The 20,490-nt window shown below is 43.1% G+C and overlaps 1 protein-coding gene across 1 annotated transcript in view; it reads right to left on the bottom strand.

Annotated features, from left to right (window-relative positions):
* The window catches only part of LARS2 (leucyl-tRNA synthetase 2, mitochondrial), a 76,603-nt gene that overhangs the window by 13,860 nt on the left and 42,253 nt on the right, over positions 1-20,490 (bottom strand). Inside the window, exons 13-18 of the mRNA XM_063124152.1 lie at positions 15,647-15,745; positions 13,497-13,634; positions 9,092-9,195; positions 7,005-7,187; positions 3,221-3,390; positions 2,479-2,556 (exon numbers count right to left, since the gene is read on the bottom strand). Coding sequence (XP_062980222.1) covers positions 2,479-2,556; positions 3,221-3,390; positions 7,005-7,187; positions 9,092-9,195; positions 13,497-13,634; positions 15,647-15,745 — 772 coding nt within the window. The remainder of the gene's footprint in view (positions 1-2,478; positions 2,557-3,220; positions 3,391-7,004; positions 7,188-9,091; positions 9,196-13,496; positions 13,635-15,646; positions 15,746-20,490) is intronic.

Below are 20,490 nucleotides of genomic sequence, written 5' to 3'. Positions count from 1 at the left end.
TTAATGGAGATGTACATGCCTCTTCAGAAGCTTTATGTTGGGGGAATATACAGCTTGCAAATCGCCCTGATGGATTTTTAGCAGATAAGGCAGTACATAAACGATAATAATAAAATACAATAAATAAACTTCTAAAATATTCAGAGCAGGAAAAAGGATTTTAAATGGTATGGGCATTGCTGCATGGGAATAGCTTTGTTCGCTACTTAAACCACACACACCCCTGGTTTGCATTACATTACAGCCCACGGCTTAATTTACCTGCAGGCGCTGTCGTGTCTCGTATGGTGCCTGGTTTGCTGTAGCTTGGCATATTGTGCAAATCCAGGTAGCAGGGGTTGTTTGAGGGTTAGACAACCCTAAAACAAGCCATGGGTTATTTATTTATTTATTTATTTTGTATTAATTATATTTCTATACCGCCCAATAGCCGGAGCTCTCTGGGCGGTTCACAAAAATTAAAAACATTCAAAGTATAAAACAACAGTATAAAACCATAATATAAAATACAATATAAAAGCCCTATTTGAGGGTTGTCAAGTTCTCAAACAACCCCTGCTGCCTGGGTTTGCATAATATGACAAGCTATGTCAAACTGGGCACCTGTAGCGTCCAGGATGATGCAATAGCCCCTGTGGGAATTTAAGCCACAGTGGGCAGGTCAGTGCGGTTAGATGGACACTGTTCTGTTCTCCAGGCCTAGAAAATGTTCACAAAATGACTGGAATGGGCAGAATTTTGTTACTTCAATGACAGTATTAAGAAAAACAAGCTCTGTTTGATACATCTGCACAACGAGCACAATAGCCATGAACGTTCTAACTAGTAAATGAAACACATTTTCCCCAGCTGCAAAATACTGTGCTGTGCGAGTGCTTGAAAAATGTGATATTCCCACATGTTAGCTTAAGGAAAGGCAGTATGCCACAAATAGGAAATGAAAAAGCATTCACTGCACACATACAACGGCCCCACCCAAACCCCCATCGCGTGAAAAGCTTCATGGTTAACTGCTTTGCTAGGAATCATACCAACTACCCCTTCCTCATCACTGGACGTCTTCCACTAACAGTATCTGTGGCTGCAACTGTCACTAGAAAGGACTGTTTTAAGGAAAAGTAAGAGCAGACATTGCTGCTTTCTGATGAAGGTAAACTTCTTGGGCTTGTTCTAATTTTAACTTTCATACTTCCTGGTTTCAGGCAGCAGTGAAAATTGATATTTTGAAGTGCTGATGAAAACTTGTTCTACCACGCTGCCGAGGTGCTCTAAGGTTTTATACTACACCAACCAATCTGCTAAGGGTGTGAACAGATGGCCTACAGAACAAGACGTTCATTACACAAGCCTCGAGGCATCTGTAGTTTCAGTACATTGTTTCAACATGTTCAGTCCATGCCAGCTCTTCTGGTTTATCCAATTAACTGTCTTACAACAGTAAGTTAATGCTTAATTTTATTCAAAAGGCCACATAATTTTACAAGTCCAACAATTCTTTTATTATCTGATTTTTTTTCTTATTAGAAAACATATTCTAACTTACTGCCTAATCATCATATTTACAATATTAACAGAGATATTTGACTATTTCTGGCCTTCAGCAATAGTTAATGTGCCAAATTTTTATAATTCTAAAAATGGAGGATTTCAAACTTTCTCAAATCAATGTTCAGTGCAATACTGAACTACTGCAACCTTCTTCTCTCTGGCCTTCCTTCGTCTCACATCAGTCCGCTGGTCTCTGTCCACCACGCTGCCGCTAAGATCATCTTCTTGGCCCGCCGCTCTGACCATGTCACTCCACTTCTGAAATCTCTTCATTGGCTTCCAATTCACTTCAGAATCCAATATAAACTTCTCCTACTGACCTTCAAAGCTCTTCACTGCCTAGCTCCTGCCTATCTCTCCTCTCTCATCTCACACTATCGCCCCGCTCGGGCTCTCCGCTCCTCTGATGCCATGCTTCTCACCTGCCCAAGGACCTCCACTTCCCTTACTCGGCTTCGTCCTTTTTCTTCTGCTGCCCCTTACGCCTGGAACGCTCTTCCAGAACACTTGAGAACTACAAACTCAATCACTGCTTTTAAGACTCAGCTAAAAACTTTTCTTTTCCCTATAGCCTTCAAATATTGAGTTTGTTCTGACTTTACACTGTTGGTTTTCCCCTACCCTGTGCCTGTTTACACTTCCCTGTGCCTGTTTGCATTCTCCTTCCCTCTTTATTGTTTACTACAACTTATTAGATTGTAAGCCTACGCGGCAGGGTCTTGCTATGTACTGTGTTATCTGTACAGCACCATGTACATTGATGGTGCTATATAAATAAATAATAATAATAATAATAATAATAGAATAAAACGATCTCACAGAAATGCAAAAACTAAACACAGAAAATATATTAATACTTCATGCTAGCTTGGATTCACAGAATAAAAAGAAGAGTTTTTAGAAATAAGCTAATTTACACAGCATACTTACTGACAGCGTATTACTGAAGCCCATCAGCCGAGAAATTGCAGCATTAAACAAATAATCCTTCAGGAAGTATTCCGTTACCTTATCACACAAAAGAAAAACATATTTTTCTTTGATTCATTAAATTATTATATCTCAGGAGTTCTCCAACTTTGCAAATAATAACAACAACAAAATAAAAACAAGGTGAAAGGAGTCTCATCTCTATTTTTATTTATTCAAAAGTTTTCTAAGTCTCCCCTTACTAAAATTAGGAGCAGGTGTGGGCAACCCACTTTGGCCTATGACTCCTATCATCCCTCACCAATGGCTATGCTGGCTATGGGAGTTGCAGACCCATAAATCTTGAGCGCCTACCCAATACAGAGAATGCTATATTTCCTGTAAAGCAACAACTAAGTCTTCATAACATATACAGACAACATCTCTAGTCTGGTTCCCTCTAAATGTGTTGGACTACAATTCCCATCAGCCCCTGACAATACGGATGGTTCAGGGAGGCTGCTTAGCCTTACGTCATATCTAGACTTGGCACCTCTGGGGCCCTCAGTCTATCTTATAATGGAATCTCATTCACCTCCCTCTGTTAATAAAGGAGAGAATTTTAAAAGCAATTATGAATGCTAATATTCTGTTAAAGTAAAGAGACTATTACACAGCTAAGGCTTGGTGTGACAGCCACTAAAACATCACTAGAAGCCAAAACGACTCCATTGTTTTTAGAATAGTCAGCATTTTTCCTAACCTCAGAAACGGTGAAGTTCTTTTGCTCCCAGATACGTTTGGCTTCAGTTTTCTCATTCTGTTTCAGTAGCTGAGGACTGGGCACAATTCCAGAATTCCTAGCTTCAATAAATCTGGTTGCTAAGTGCCAGAGGCGAGATTGCCATCTTTGCACCCCAGGGAGTGCATCAGCTGGACAAAAAAATGGCAGGAGAGAGAGGTTTTCATTAGCACAAGTTAAGATAACATTGTCACAGGGGGAGAAAAACTTGACAAAGCCTACTGCTTCTTGTAATAAGTCAGTATTTAACAGTTTTGAATCGAAAAAAACATTTAAATATATAGCTCATTACACCAAGTAAAATAATTTTCCACTGGTTGAATACTGTAGCAGCTACACGTTGGATTTAAAACCTTCGTGAAAGGATCTTTTTTCTTTTCAGGCTGAAAAGGCGAGTGACAGAAACTCTTTATCACAGATGACATGTTTAAACTTTGATGCAAAGTGATGACAAAAGCAAGAATTCTCTCACACAGGAGGTTAAAAAAAAGATATAGTTTGAAGTGGTACAACTTGGAAAAGGTCAATAAAATATGAGGACTAACAAATGTGAGTTTTTAATAGCTTTGATTATTAATGATTGGGCAATCAGACAGATCAAGCCTTGCCCAACCTGGTGCTCTCTAGATGTGTTGCACTACAACTCCCCTATTCCCCAGGCAGCATGGTCATTGTTGACTGGAATTGTAGTCCAACCCTTCAGATTGCGACGCCTGAGGTAGATGTCCCTTAAACTTGACTTAAAACCCAGGGGATGCACTCAGACAGCAATCCAAAACACACTTAGGTTGAAACCCTATGCAAGTCTAACCAGAACTGCGCTCAACATCTAAGGTCCTCCTCCGAGTGCCTACTCCGAGGGAAGCTCGGAGGAAGGCAACAAGGGAGAGGGCCTTCTCAGTGGTGGCCCCCCGACTGTGGAATGATCTCCCCGATGAGGCTCGCCTGGCGCCAACGTTGTTATCTTTTCGGCGCCAGGTCAAGACTTTTCTCTTCTCCCAGGCATTTTAACAGCATTTAACAACGTTAAGTTTGTTTTTAATGGACCCCAGAATTGTTGTTTTTAAATGGATACTGGTTTTATACTGTTTTTATGTTTTTTTTTAAAAAAAAATTGTATACTTTTAATGTTTACTATTTTTAATGTTGTAAACCGCCCAGAGAGCTTTGGCTGTGGGGCGGTATATAAATATAATTAAATAAATAAATAAATAAACTAAGCCACACTGAGTTCAATGGAATGTACTCCCGGACCTTAACTAGGGGCTTAGTTCTATTGGGCTCAGAGGCACTTCTGAGTCAATATGCTTAGGGTGGTACTGTTACCCAGTTACCTGAAACTGTCAAATACTGGTGGAGCACCCACATGCCCCTTGCCTCCACCACAACCCCCCCCCCAAATGCATAGCAGAGCTCCCCATTGAAGAGGTGCATATACATTTCTTCTGCAATTCTTTTTCTCCAACCAAAGAAAAAAAAAGAAAAAGAAATAAAGGAAAGAAAAGGAGGAGAAGAGTGACTGTTCGGGGCACTCAAAGATAATTCTCTGCATTTCCCGTGCTTCTGGGTCATGCCCTGTGGATCTTGCACACTCCTTTTCCAGTAGCCTCAACGAGCCATTTTTACACCGAAAGGGTGAATATTTTATACCCCCCAACCTCAAAGACTTGGGGATTAGGTGTTGAGCAACAGGACCAGGGGCCAAATCCAGTCCAACTGGGGAGCCAATCCAGGTCTCTGGGGGTTGAAAGACAGCCCCACCCCCTTTCCCCAACTATTTGGAGGCTTCTTGGCATTTGCCCCCATCCATTTTCCTCTGATTTTGAAAGGTTGAAATGTGTCTCCTAATATTTAGTTACTGGAAGCAAGAGCTAAAATGTTTTGGGCACTGGTCTTTTTGGCTCCACCTCCTTTTGCTTTTAGCTCCGCCTACAACAAGAATGCAGGGCCCCGAGAGCGCCTCCAATACTAAATTTGGCCCTCAGGCTGAAAGAGCTTCAATACCCCTGACTTATTAATTAATTTATTAAACCATTTGTATCCCGCCTTATATCACTGGGATCTCAGAGCGGCGTACAGATAAAACCAAACAAACGGTATAAAACCATAAATATACACAGCTAAATATGACTTATGGAAAGGTTGATAGAACAAAGGACATGTAGGTAAGGATGCAATCCTATATACACTTACCTGGCAATATCATAGGGCTTACATCTGAGTGGACATGCATAGGATCACACTGTTAATGTATCTAAATACATGAGAGACCGTTCACACGAGGCTCCCAATGAATAAAGCCTATGTGTGGAAGAGCAGCGGAACACAGCTGCCCACTCCACTGGGCGCTCCTGTCCCAATTTTGGGCCCATGTGATGCCCATATAACATTAGGGCAAGACCAGCATGCAGAGAGACCAAGGCCCAATCTACACGAATCTACACACATAAGGATTTTTCTATCCCTAAACCTCATGGGTAGTTTGTTATACCATTCCAAGGGGCAACAGGAAAGCTAGCGAATTTTAAAAAACTTTTACACTGTTTTATATTTTAATTGTAAGTCGCCTTGGGAGCCCTATTTGGGCCAAAAGGAGACTTGTAAACATATTAAATAGGCAAATAAAAATCAAAGAAACAACCCCGGTGGACTAGATCAGAAGGGATAAACCCAACAGGCAGACACTTAGCGCTTGTGGTTGTCCAAATGGCAGTTCTGGAGAGCTAAACTGGGAGGGGATGGAACAGATGCCAACTAGCGCAAGTGTTTACACAACATGCTGTTTTGAATTCTGTCGCATTTCAAAATAGCAATAATCAAATCAACCCCTCTGCTAGTTGTGCTGATACTGCCAATCCCTGACCCATCATTTGAACGATCACCAGGCTTGCTAAGTCATTGCACTGCCACTGAAAAAAAGAGAGAAAAGGAAATACAGCTGTTACACTTACCATAGCTCCAATGGTATAGGAGACCACTTCTGAACTTTCCTCCCAAACAGCCAGTTTAGCACAGTGGGGAATTGAACCGCCGTTTGGGAAGAAAGTTCAGAAGTGGTCTTCCATACCTTTGGAGCTTGTAGGGAGGAGTCAGGGGGAAACACACTTTCTGAAAGCACCCATAGTTATCTTTCTCATAGCATTCAAAATACCTTCAAAATAAAAAGCAAGCACTCTCTCTAAGGCAAAATGCAAACAATAAAGCAAAGCAAATCACAATGTCATGTTCTAAAGGCCAAAACAGATACAAAATACGAGGGCCAGTGATTAGATTGCCAACTTTTAAAGGTTTCTGTGAGTGTTTTAAATACACTTTCAATACAGCTGCAAAAGGCTAGATGAGTATCTTTTCCCTACTTTAAATCATCCTCCCCCACTCCTACAGGAGGAAATAAATAAATTAATATCTGTATTGCACTGGTATTTTAATGGCAGCTTCAAAGGGACATTTCGATCAGGAAAGACAGCAGGGAAAATCCTATCAGATCTCCTGCATCACACCCTAAGTTACCATGCTCTAGAGAAAAATGGATGTGGATAATGTGTTCTTACGGCAATTCCTAGATACCAGAAGTATCAAAGAGTAAAATCCAAGAGCAAAAACAATAAAAATAACCCAGATCAGATGTTTTATCCAAAATGAAAGCTTAGAAAGCAGATTAAACTGGGAGCAACATCAGCCATTTTAAGCCCCCTGCAACACTAATCAAGGACAGAAGACTTGGGGTATTGGGAGGGAGTCTTACTCTTTGCATCCCACAAAATGTCTTGCTCTGGAGGGGCAGAAAACAGGATGTAGAGTCGAGTTGTATCAATTCCATATTTCTGGACTATTTCTTCAGGTTCTATACCGTTGTGCTTGGATTTACTCATTTTTTCCCACATCACTTGCAGCTTCTCTTTGGTTTTCACGTGAACCGGTTCAGGACCTAAGTGTATAAAACATACAGAAGAATGACTGCATTTGCTCTATAAACCTTAAATGTGGGTTTGAGTTCAGAGCTGGTTGCTTTTAATCCCTTCATGCAAAAAAATATTTCAAAACAGATGCTAATAGAGATCTAAAGGATAGGTGGAATGAAACTGTTCATTCTCTACTTGTTCTGCCCATATCTTAACCAGACATTTTGTTACCTGAGGCAAAGTACAAGATTATGGCCCCCTCACCACCAATTCCATCTACAGATGCTGACTGGACGGGCAGCTGAATCCCAGTTTGGCACTGGTGAAGGGACAGCACCCTCCGCTGCAACTGAGGGCAGTCAACTAGCTTGGAGGGGGCAAGGAAGACTGCCTGGAACACGGCCACCCCACCCACCATCTGCTGCCTGAGGCAACCGCTTCACTCTGCCTAATGGGAGGGCCATCCCTGATCTGTTCCCCTCCAGATGTGTTTCACTGGGGATGATGGAAGTTGTAGTCCAGCACATTTGGAGGGCACCATGTTTGGAAAGACCGCTCAAGAGGATGGAAAATGGGACTACCTACAAGCGACTGTCTTCTAGGGACTAAGAAGATCAACTTCTTTCACACATCCTGGTGATTGTCCTCTGCAAAGCAATGACTTTGACCATGACAAAAAAAAACCACCTGGTTTTATGGCTCAAGCCATTTTCAAAAATAGATTCTCTTTGTATAAAAATCAAGGCAGCTTCTCATATTACAAAAAAAAAGCAAGCGTGAGATAAAATGAGTTTCAATTTCCTTTATCGTGCTTCCAATTCAACATATGAAACAGAATTTGTTTGCATGAGACATTGCAGAAACAGTAAGAGCTACCTTGCACTTCGTCACTGCACCTCTCCTTCATTGTAATGGGTGAGCCCCATTAGTAGTAACACTGTCAACCCATGTAAGATCTATCCAGGACCCCTCTTAACAATATATGTCAGTTTTGCTCATGTTTAAAAGACAGGGACACTTTTCAGCTGCCCCTTTGAATGCCAGCTCCAAAATGTGCTGTGCTCTTACCCAGATAGCACACGTCCCCATTTACTTATGCAGCCTCATCGCCTGGGAAGCACCAAGCTCAAAGCCCTTCAATAGCTGGCCACGTACAATCTGTGACAGCCTTCCTTATCCCACTTTCCAAACACGGCATTTCTTATCATAGTCAATTCAGTTTAACGAGACCCGGCCTGGGATATACTCTAGCACAGCCTTTCTCAACCTGGGGCGCTCCAGATGTGTTGGACTACAACTCCCAGAATGCCCCAGCCAGCTCTGCTGGCTGGGGCATTCTGGGAGATGCAGTCCAACACATCTGGAGTGCCCCAGGTTGAGAACCACTGCGTCTAGCAACAACACGTGCAGTCTGCCTCTTCCATTCATAAGCTAATAGCAGCCATCCCCAGCTTGGGGACCTCCAACTGCAGCATTGGACTACAGTTCCTATCACCCCCAGCTGCAGGGGATGATAGGAGTTGTGGTACAACACATTTGGAGGCCATGAGGTTGGAGAAGGCTGCCTTACAGCAAACTTTGTGATGCAACACGAAGACTTACCTGCAGTACCGTTCTTGAACTTGTTCAGACGTTTCATGGACCAACTTGGGGGTCAGGCTTTTGAACAAGGGGACAAGCACCGCAGCTTTTTTCTCACCATCTGCAGAGCTAGCCAGTAGCAATTTCTAATTATTGTTGCTGAATTTTATGTACTCTTGACAAATAATGGCCTTTTCTCTAAAACTGGCTCTTTGATTTTCTGGATATATCTAGGCCAGCCTTCTCCAGCTTAATGCCTTCCAGCTGTTGTAGTCCAAAACAGCAGGAGGGCACCAGGTTCAGGAAGACAGATCTAGGCTGATACAATACTCCTAGAAACTTCACTTACCAGTAAGATCAATTTCTTCTCTCTTCAAATACTTGCCAGTTGTTGCTAGCCTGAACGTCCTATTCTTGATAAGGCCTTGAACCAAGAGCTTATAAAAAGGCTCTCTGAGGAAAGATAAAGAATTCTGTTGAAATTGTAAGTCAAAACACACTTTAAGCATATTGTACACAGCACACTGTAAGCATACTGCACTGTATTTTTGAGCAGACTGTACTGTTCACAATGTTGGTGGAGGAACATCAAGTTGAATTCTCCAGGTGTAGAACCCTTGGGCCATCCTGACATTTCAATCCAGCTCCTTGGGAAAATTGCCCCAACCCTAATTTTGGATTCTCTCTGTAGGGTGTATTAACTAAAAGTAGGATTTCTGAAGGACACAAACAGTGCCTAGCTCAACAGGGGTTTGCAGGTGAGCAGCTTTCTCCCACATGAACCTACCCGGCATATTCTTTCCGCTCTCTGTCTCCGAAGGTAAGTCAAGATGGGGCCTCCTACATGATGGCACCCCAGCTTTGGAAAACCCTCCCCTTGGGAGCCAAACCTGATGCTTTTTTTGGTGCCAGGTGAAAACTTTTCCATTTGCTCAGGTCTTTTACATTTTCTGTTTCAGGACTATTTTTTAACTCGCTCTGCTCTGTTATAAATTTAATTTTATGCTACTCTATTATTTTAATATGTCAATAAATAAGCTATAAATGTTCTAAATAAAACCAAGCAATGAATTAGTAGCCTAGCCACAGAAAGGCAGGAGTGACTGCAAGGGCACCAGGACTGTTGTGAATATAAGAACATACATAAGAACATAACAAGAGATCAGCAAGATCTAGTCAAGATAGACTAGGCCTATCTAGTCAAGTATTTTGTTTACAGAGTGGCCAACTACCTGCCTGTATGAAGCCCACAAGCAGGACATGAGGGCAATAGTACCCTCCCACTTGTGTTCCTGAATGATTGGTGCTGAGAGATAGCGGCTTGGTTCACAGAATCACCGTGGCTTAAATAAGCCACAATGGTTCGTTTAAGCCGCAACACATGTTGGCATATGCATGGTGCTATTTGCCTAATTACCAGCCTTGGTGTGACTTGTTGTGATGCATGAACCTGTGCGGCATGGCTTATTGGAGGGGGAAACAACCCTCAAATGCCCCATAGCCTGCTGTTGGGTTATCTGAGGGTTGTTTCCCCCTCCATCAAGCCAGGCCATTTGGGTTTGTTAGACAAGATAAGACATAACCAGGCGGGAACTTAGGCAAATGGCACCCAACATGTGCCGCAGCTTAAATAAACCACCGTGGCTTGTTTAAGGTATGGCAATCATTCAAATTGGGTCAACATATGGCCATCAGGACTAGTAGCCATTGCACAGACAACATACTATGCGTGTGCTTCTTCGTGTTTGTCTGAGTGGAGGCCAACTTTATTTTTGTGTTGTAAGAGAATGCATACAGAACATGCACTTATGTGAAAATGCAGAAATGTATGATGGAACACGCATGTTTTGGTGTAGCTCATTGAGAAAGTAACCAAGACTCAGGCCCCCACTAAGTTAGCCAAGGGCCCCTCTAAGTAGGGACCCCCACACTCACACTGCCCTCAGCCAGATCTCCCACAGCAACCAGCTCCCTTTACACCAGGCCTCACGCTTTCCAGTGCTTACTCTCTAGCACAAGTGACACACAAGGCAGACAGAGGTTGAGTGATTGGCTCCAGGCCAGAGGATCATCCCTGTAAAACTTTTCACTCTTCAGAATCAGAACATGGGAGAGGTAGGCTGGCGCAAGATGGACCAGACCTCTTCAGAACAGGCCACCTGCTAGGCGCTATCCAAGGTCCTGTAATCCTGATCCTATCCGCTACCCAACTGAGGGACTAAGCCACCCTCATTTGCCTTATCATTCCGCTGCTCATGGTCAGGAGAGGACCGCGATAAAATGTTGAATGCCACATTTGGGAGCCACTGCAGCATGGCCCCTTCTGGCATTGCTCAGTTAATGTGGCGAGCCCCAGGTTGCCATGCAGAGGCAGTGCTACAACTCCATGCCATGCTAGTATCACCCCTCCCCAAAATGAGCACCTCCAGTGCAGAGAGGAGCTTACACTGCAGCGGCTCCTACACCAACCATCCGAAGGGGAGAAGGGAGGAATAGGTTTCATAGGGTGAGGGGTCAGAGGGGACAGACCATAGCTCAGTGGGTAGAGCACTTGCTTTGCATGCAGAAGATCCCAGGTTCAATCCCCAGCTTCTCCAGTTAGGGCCTGGAAGGATCCTGCTTGAATCCCTGGGGAGATGCTGCCAATCAGTGTTGACATTACTGGGCTTTGTACTTTCATTCTCTGGCAAACAAATATAGTTTGCTGAATCCACAATCCAGAGGATTTGTTATGCTGCCCTTTGTGTCAGAGCATTACAAAAATAAAACAAAGGCAATAATATAACACAGTCTTAACATATTAATAGGTGAAAGTGACAAAGCATAGGAGGAAAGGATTTTAACGTTTCATCCCACACAGAGGCCTTTCTCCGCTAAGAATAAGCTGAGTTATTTTAAACCACAACACTTTTAACCATACATGGGGAAAACTAACTTGAGCAAAACATGAAAAAAGCAAACGAATTGGGTAAGCCTCCAGGTCGGAGCTAATCCTTCAGGGAACATTTATCTTCGATGACATTGCATTAATTCACATATGTTGCCTTGTTGATACAAGCTGAGTTTTCAGTTTGAGTTTGTTTGCAGAGACAGATGCTGGTAAAAACACAAAATACTTTACCATCTATGGTAAATATTTATCATATTTACTACCATCTATGGCAGTTGTGCGTCGTTTTAAAGGGGAGATACTTCTTTGTTAGAATGGAAGATGGGGGTTTGGGGAACAGGGTCAAGAGGGGAAACTGCCTAAAAAGAGCAGTTTCAGCGCCTTCTCTACCACATTTCTCCTTATTGCTCAGTTAATTGTCAGTTACTTATTTGCAGTATTACAGTAATAGCTCCCTCTCATGGTCACATGTGGAGACAAAAACAGCTTTTGCAGAGCACATCCTGGGGAGAGCTGGCTTCCAGTTCTATTCCTGCACTGTATCACAATTTTGGATTTCTGTCCATCTTCCCCCCACCCGCAGCCAATACTGCTCTGATATTCCAATTCCACCCTCACCCACCAGACCTCCTGTGGCGTTACCCCACAATTGAGTATCTTGTATACGTCTGGTAAGTATGGAATGTTAGAACTGAGTGGGTGTGGTTTATGATGTAATAGGTGGGGGGAAAGGAGTATATAAGGAGAGTGTTGGGAGTTTGTGAGGTGTTTGAGTGCATGTGAGGAGAGTTGTTTAGTTGTAGCGTAAGAAGAGTTTGGATTCTAGGGACTTAGGATTGGTGTGAAGAGAGTGAGGTGGCTGCTGTGTGGAGAGTTTAGATCAGGCAGGATTGAAAGTATTATATTTTGATTTAAAGCTTTTAAACAACAATAACCTTATTTTTATTTTGTTAGCTACCAAATACCACGTGTCAGCTTGGCATTATTTACCTGCCTTAAGGTTTTATTTAACCCTCCCTCAGGTTTTCAGGTGGTGGTGCTTGGCCTGAGAAGGGTTTATGCGACGGGCCTAGTGAAAGGGCTGGTGATGTCCCACCTCCCTTCTTCCCTTGGTCTCCCCTTAATGCCATCTCACTTAAAAGAGTCTCATTGCAACAATGATTGGGGGAGGAGGGAAATCAGTCCATGTTTCCCTATTATTGTCGTAGAACAGGGATTGAAGAACTAGCAGGGGAGAAAATGAGCCAGACTGTACAGACCAGTTTCACTAGAGACTACCTTGAGATTGGAAAATAGGAGTACGTTAGGAGTATGGATAGAGCCGGGGGAGAATTTTGTTTGTTCTGCATTTCTAAGAGAAATGACGACATTTGCACTTCCCAGAGTAATAAGTAGATAGCTATCCTTTGGATCCTGCACTTCTCCAAATGTTGCATTTCAGGAACTACATACAAAAATATGTATGTTAGGGGACATTGCATGCAAACATGTCTACACTGGGGGAAAGTTGTAGGAAAAATGCATAGGTCTGAAGAAATTTCCTATAAAAATAAAAGCATTTTGCTTTCTCTCGCTCTCTCTGCGTGTGTGAGGTTTAAAAAAGAAAATGCAGAAACTGGATGGAATGGACATGACTGAATACATGAGAAACTGACTTGGGCCAGAAGCAGACTGACACATCCAGGTCTAAATATGGATACTCACAGCTCTACAATACCACCTCCAAGTCTCTGAAAAGCTATTGTGTGTACACAGCTCAAGTGTAATGCAAAGCATACCTGTGACTATGCTTCCTCTATAAACCTTTTATTAGAGTGCTAAATGTGCATTTCAGGACTGAGATTGCCATTCTTGTCCCACTCACCTGTGTTTAGTCATCTTTTGATTATGGCAAAAATGGCTGAAGAACCTGGCATAGTACAGATGCATCACTGCATGCTCCTTTCCTCCAATGTACAGATCCACAGGCATCCAGTGGTCTGCCAAGTCTTTTTGGAAAGGCCTAGAAGCAAAACAGGCTATGATAAGAAGTACAATTGATCAAGAAGGGTTAGAATCATTCCCGTTAGTAAGAATCTATACAAAAGGATTTGACGGGCTGACAAGAGGCCGACATTCAGATGCTACCATTAGGGGGCAACATGATGTCATTATATTACAACAAAACAGTCAGCGGCCGGTATAATCTGAACTTCGAAGCACAATGCTTCATTACAAAACCAAATCTTCACATTGTGTGCGCTTGAGCAACGCCAAAGAGCCACAGACGGCACCGTCGGGTTTATTCAGGTCTGCGGATTGGGCTGGCGGACTGCACAGAAGTATAGTCTTGATAGGGGTCATGGGGTGTAATCCACCAAGCCACAGATGAACACATTTATTTTCTAAAAAACCCAAACTCATTGCAAGGTAAATGTTCCACTCAGAATGAAACAAGTAATATCTTTTTAAAAATAATAATACATCCAACAACAGTAGAAGTGGGCTAATACTACTAAACAGATGAACCTGGAACAACAGACCAAAATAACCTCCAGCTCATTTGAACAAGTGGTCTCTAACGTGGCAAACATTACTCTGGTTTTCTGAGCAGCAGACCCCTACAAAGTAGCTTTATGCATTACCAATCCATCATTGTTAAATAACATCTTTTCCCCCCTTTCTCCCCCCTCTTTTCTTTGCACTCTTTCCTAGTTGGGTTCCTTGCCAAAATGCCAGCAAGAAACATTTCTCCGAGGATGTACACAGTAGGCAACACACAGTGAACCACATCATCCAGAGTCTGAGCCACAAATACAGACAGTCAAGGACTAGAATATTTTGCATACCTTCTGTCCAAATAAACAGAGGGAATCGTTTGAAAACAGAGGGCAGCAAATGCTTTCATTAGAGCATTAAACATTAAATCAGGCAGATATTGTAGATGTTTCATTTTGTAGATGCTAAAGAACGACGTATTCAAACTGTGATGCTTAGAGACCCATCATTTGGGGATATTGCCAGACTCGTTAATAGATATAAACAGCTTTGTTAGAACTGGGATCCACCAGCCAGGTTTTGCTTTACACGTTTCTGGTGGAAGCATGTTTCCTCCTGCTGGTTGTTAATCTTGATTACCTTCAAAACTTCACTTCCTGTGGCACTGAGCCAAGCAGGAGCTTTCCCAGCTCTGAAAATCTTGACGGCAAAGAAGTTCTTTCAATTTGCCCACTCTAGGAATTAAAGCTCCTGCTAAAGCGTTCCCTCCCACTGTCCTGATGGCACGTTACTACTGCACATAAGAGCACAAGCTACAGCTCATTCAGAAGTGTATTCATAACTGAGGGAAAAAACCCACACGTAATTCTAATACCATTGATGATATTTGTTCATATAGACCAGGGGTGCAGGACCTCAGGCCTGGGGGCCCAATCCAGCTTCCCCCAGAAAGCCATGACCCCTTTCCCCCTTGTTCTAAAAGGGTAAAATGCCTCCCCTAATGCTTAATTGCTGACAGGAAGAGCTTTAAGCTAAAATACACTGTTATTTTTGGTCCGGCCCCTTTTGCTTTTGGACCCACTCATCACTGGAATGCAGCCCCCGAGAGCGTACCCCAAAATGGAATCTGGCCCGTTTGTTGAAAGAGGTTCTGCACCCCTGAGGTAAATGGGAGTTCAATACCATAATAAATGATCTTTCCATTCTAAATTAGCTCTTAATTCCTGGCTTGTTTTAACAAACATGCTGTGTGCCATTCTGAGGCAGTGAGAGGACTGTACCACCATCTCAGAAGCAGCACTAAGTGATGCAGCCAGCAGGCCAACTCCATTATATCCTGGGAAAGAGTGGCAGAATCACAAAAGATTCCCCCACAGAAATCCTCTTTTCATTGTGATCAGTCTAAGCTGAAGACAAAAGGATTATCTCCAGAAGAACCATGTCTCTTCTTCCATCCTGGGCTATGAAAAACAGGGCCAGTTTATAGGATTACACATACAGCTCACTGCCTGAAAGCAAGGTGCCTAAATTACTTACCTCTCAGAGTTGTGGGGATCAGTGTACCTTAAATAATACCACGCTGAATCAACAAATGTATCCATGGTGTCTGTTTCCCGCTTTGCAGGCTCCTTGCATCTGAGGAATACATATTTTTATTATTAAATTATTATTATTATTATTATATTGCATGACTGTCTGCTGATGCTCTCAAGATCAAAGCAGTTACATTAGGGCCAATATGAGTGCTACAGTTCTGTGATCTTCACTTATTGTGCAAACCTCGCATCTAAGCAAGCATATAGAGGGAGAGCTCACAGAGATAACTCAGGAATTCCTATTCTGATGAATACTCAATTATTGGTTCTAGGCCATCCTCTTTCTTAAAACTGTGTAAGTGGGTCATAAATGAAAGGATATTTATTAAAAAGAACAAAAACCCACTACCTCTCCAGTATGGATTCAGTGATTTCCAGTTCTTCTGAGATACTGGCAGAATTTTCTAGGAACCCCAGTCCTTTTGCAAACTGTGCAAACCTGGCTATTGTGGATTCTTTGGGAGTTAAAAAAAACCTTGCATAACCTTCAATTAGTAATAGCCAGGTTCACAAGACACACTGCAACCACAGGGGTTGCATATTCAAAATGGTGGCTGTATGCACTTTGGCTCATTGAGGGTTAAATAACCCATTGTGTTGTGTGAACCGGTCCAATGACATTATTGAGCCTATAGTTTTATCTCTCTCTCTCTCTCATATATTTTTAGGCCCAGGTTTGACATCACATGATGTATTGGTTCTCCTGGATCTCTCAGCAGCTTTCAGTACCATTGACCAAGGTCTCCTTCTGGACCATCCATCTGGATTGAGCTTATAAGGCAAAGCATTATGGTGGTTTCAGTTCTTCCTGGAGGATCGTTCTTAAAAGGTGGTGTTGGGAGACTATTGCTCCATCCCATGGCATATAGGGTGCCACATTTTAACATATACACAAAAGCACTGGTGAGAGTCATCTAGAAATTTGGGTTGAGGTGTCATTAACATGCAGATGACATTCAGCTCTACCTTTATTACCATCTACTCATCCGAGGAGGCCATGGAACTCTTGAACTGGTAGCTGGATGTGTTTTTGAGATGGATAGGATGAACAAGTTGGAACTTTTCAGACAAAATGGAAGTAATATGGGTAAGAAAACTACTTTGCATGGAGGCTTGCAACTGGTCCTGGATGGGGTTGTTCTCCCACAGGCACGCCATTTGGGAGTTCTCCTATACTTGGTGCTAACTGGGGAAGCACAGGTGATGGCAATGGCCAGTAGTGCTTTTTACCAGCTTAGACTGGCACACCAACTGTCACCAGACTACTCTAATGCATGCTTTGTGGGGCTGCCTTTAAAGATGATTTGGAAACTTCAACTTGTACAAAACAAGTAGATGCTAAGGGGTTGGATCATGTGACACCTATATTGTACTAATTGCAGCGGGGGGCAGTGCATTTTAAGGCTCAATTTAAAGTGTTGGTATTGGCCTTTAAAGCCCCTAATTGCTTGGGTCGAAGTTATATGAAGGCACACCTTCACCTATACTATTTATTTATTTATTTGTTACATTTATATACCGCCCCATAGCCGAAGCTCTCTGGGCGGTTTACAAAAGTTAAAAATAGTAAACATTAAAAGTATACAAAATTTAAAAACATAAAAACAACAGTATAAAAACAACAGTATCCATTTAAAAGCAACAGTTCTGGGGGTCCGTTAAAAAACAAACTTAGCGTTGTTAAATGATGTTAAACGCCTGGGAGAAGAGAAAAGTCTTGACCTGGCGCCTAAAAGATAACAGTGTTGGCGCCAGGCGAGACCACTGCCCACATTCACAGATCAGCACTGGAGGTCCTACATTTGTGCCTGTCTATAGTAGTAACTGCCTATAATAGTAACTGCGACTGGGGAAGGCAATGGCAAACCACCCCGCTACAAAGTCTGCCAAGAAAACGTCAGCGAAAGCAGGCGTCCCTCTAAGAGTCAGCAATGACTCAAGTGCTTGCACGAGAGGTTCCTTTCCTTTTCCTAATAGCAACTAGGCTGACAGGCATAAGGGACAGGGCTTTCCCAGTAGCAGCCCCCCGCCTATGGAACTGGATTCATCGTTACAGGTCTTCAAGTGAGCCCTAAAGCTCACCTTTTTACCTTGGCCTATAATTGGGTTAGGACTCTCCTAGGACAGCTGTGCATATGGTGCTCTCTGGTTTTAACCATTAATTTTGATTTTATCATTACTCTTATTGATTCATAGTAGGAGTGGAAAACTTTACAGAATTGGCCATTTTTAAACCCTGTAGGGGCTGCACCGTTTCCTGCTACCAATGGAAGTGGCCGTGCTGCCGGAATCCCAGCAATTTTGCTGTGAAACAAGGCATGTGGTGTAGTGGTTAAGGTGTTGGACTGGGAGTCAGGAGATCCGGGTTCTAATCCCTACTCGGCCATGGAAACCCACTGGGTGATTTTGGGCCAGTCACAGACTCTCAGCCCATCCTACCTCACAGGGTTGTTATTGTGAGGACAACATGGAGAGGAGGAGGATTATGTATGCCGCCTTGGAGGAAAAAAAGCGGGATATAAATGTAATAAATAATAAAATAAATAATGTGGAGAATTGTCCAGCGGGCTGTTAGGAGTCCTGTTCTGCTGTGAAACGAAGCACACACTCCTTGTGAGCTTGTTTCCCAACAAAATAGCTGGAATTTGGGGGGTGGCAGATGGAGACCAGATGGAGGCTGCATAAACAGCCTTCTCTCCCCGCCTCTCTGTCTGCCAATGACTTTGCCTCTTTCTTCAATGCTAAAATCCAAACTATTCGCTCCGATCTGGCCAGCTCTGCTCCGCTCCCAGCTCCTGTGCCTCACCTGTCAGTTCCTCCTGCAACTCTCTCGGCGTTCCCCTCAGTCTCAGCTGATGAACTGTCTAAAATACTGCGCTCGTCGAAGCCTTCCACTTGTTCCCGTGATCCAATTCCCTCTCGCGTCTTTATTAATCTTATCCCCGCTATCCTCCCGTCCTTGCTTCACATCATTAATTCTTCTCTGTCCTCTGGCTCATTTCCCTCTGCTTTTAAACATGCTACTGTCTCTCCCATTCTCAAAAAACCCACTCTTGATCGACTTTCTCTGTCTAACTACCGACCTGTCTCTCTGTTGCCCCTTGTCTCAAAGATTCTGGAACGTGTGGTCTACTCTCGCTGTCTTGACTTTCTCTCTAGTAACTCTGCTCTGGATCCCTTTCAATCTGGATTCCGTCCTTTGCATTCCACTGAAACAGCCCTTACCAAGATCACCAATGATCTTCTCACTGCCAAGTCTAAGGGCCATTATTCCGTCCTTATTCTCCTTGATCTAACTGCAGCCTTTGACACGGTTGATCACGATCTTCTCTTAGATTCCCTCCATGACCTTGGACTCTGTGGCTCTGTCTATAACTGGTTCGCCTCCTATCTGGAGGGTCGCTCTTTCAGCGTGTCAGCTAACGGCAGCTCGTCCTCCTCCTTTCCCCTTTCAGTAGGGGTTCCGCAAGGCTCGGTGCTTGGCCCGCTGCTGTTTTCTCTATACATGCTGCCCTTGGGTAAACTTATTCAATCTCATGGCCTCCAATATCACCTGTATGCCGATGACACACAACTATACCTCTCATCTCCGGAACTTTCTCCTGATGTCCACGATCGTATCTCAGCATGTCTTTCAGATATCTCAGCCTGGCTGCTTCATCGCCGTTTGAAACTCAATATGGCAAAAACTGAACTGCTTGTTTTTCCTCCTAAACCTTCTCCTCATCTCTCATTCTCTCTTACTGTCAACGATGTCACACTTACTCCGGTCAAGGAAACTCGTAGCCTTGGCTTTGGCCTGCGAACCATCTGTTGCCCACCTGTTTTATAGTGTTAAGTCTTGTTGGATGCTTCCTTGGGAGCAGCATCCAACAAGACTTAAAAGGTAGCTTATAAAACATTTAACTAAATAAATAAAATTCATATTTTTGCTCCTCGTACTGAATGGTTTTAGTATAATCACTTTGATATATGATAATTAAGTCAAAAGTCTGTATGCTTACATTATTTTTTATGGAAAGATTGTGAAAATATTAAGACTGAAAAAAAACTTCAGCATGTTAGACAAAATGCTCCCACAGACATGCAAATTTTCTATGGTCAGAGGAATGGACATGGTGGAGTTTGTACAATTTCCCACCTCCATTCTGAATTGGTACAGTCTTGGGAGAGCTGTACCAGATGATTCTTTTGAATGCATAGATTCGTGCTTAGCAATGAGAAAACAGCAGTAAGTGAGGACAGGAAAATACAGTAAGCTCAGTCTGGAACTCCAGGTGACAAATCCCACCCAATGAGCAGTCAGTCCTCCTCACTGATTCTCAAAGTAACGATTATTACCTCAAAATGACCCAGGTTGAAGCGTGACATTCAAACCCATTTCCAAGGCCTGACCTTCTTACACAGAGGCGTTGTTGACATGGCAATTGCCCTGTGACATTTCTTTGGGCTAGTTGCACTTTTAATGTGATTAGGGAAGGGAAGGAACCTCTCGTGCAAGCACTGAGTCATTACTGACTCTTGGAGGGACGTCAGCTTTTGCTGACGTTTTCTTGGCAGGCCTTATAGCAGGGTGGTTTGCCGTTGCCTTCCCCAGCCGTTATTACCTTTCCCCCAGCTAACTGGGTACTCATTTTACCGACCTCGGGAGGATGGAAGGCTGAGTCGACTCGAGCCGGCTGCCTGAAACCAGCTTCCGCTGGGATCGAACTCAGGCCGTGGGGAGAGTTTCAGCTGCAGAAACTGCTGCTTTACCACTGTGCGTTGGCTATATTATAAAGAAAG

The sequence above is a fragment of the Elgaria multicarinata genome, chromosome 1, assembly GCF_023053635.1.
Source record: "Elgaria multicarinata webbii isolate HBS135686 ecotype San Diego chromosome 1, rElgMul1.1.pri, whole genome shotgun sequence".
In the NCBI taxonomy this organism is placed as follows: Eukaryota; Metazoa; Chordata; class Lepidosauria; order Squamata; family Anguidae; genus Elgaria; species Elgaria multicarinata.
Note: the sequence above shows the minus strand (reverse complement) of the source record. Positions and strands in the feature narration are given on the sequence as shown.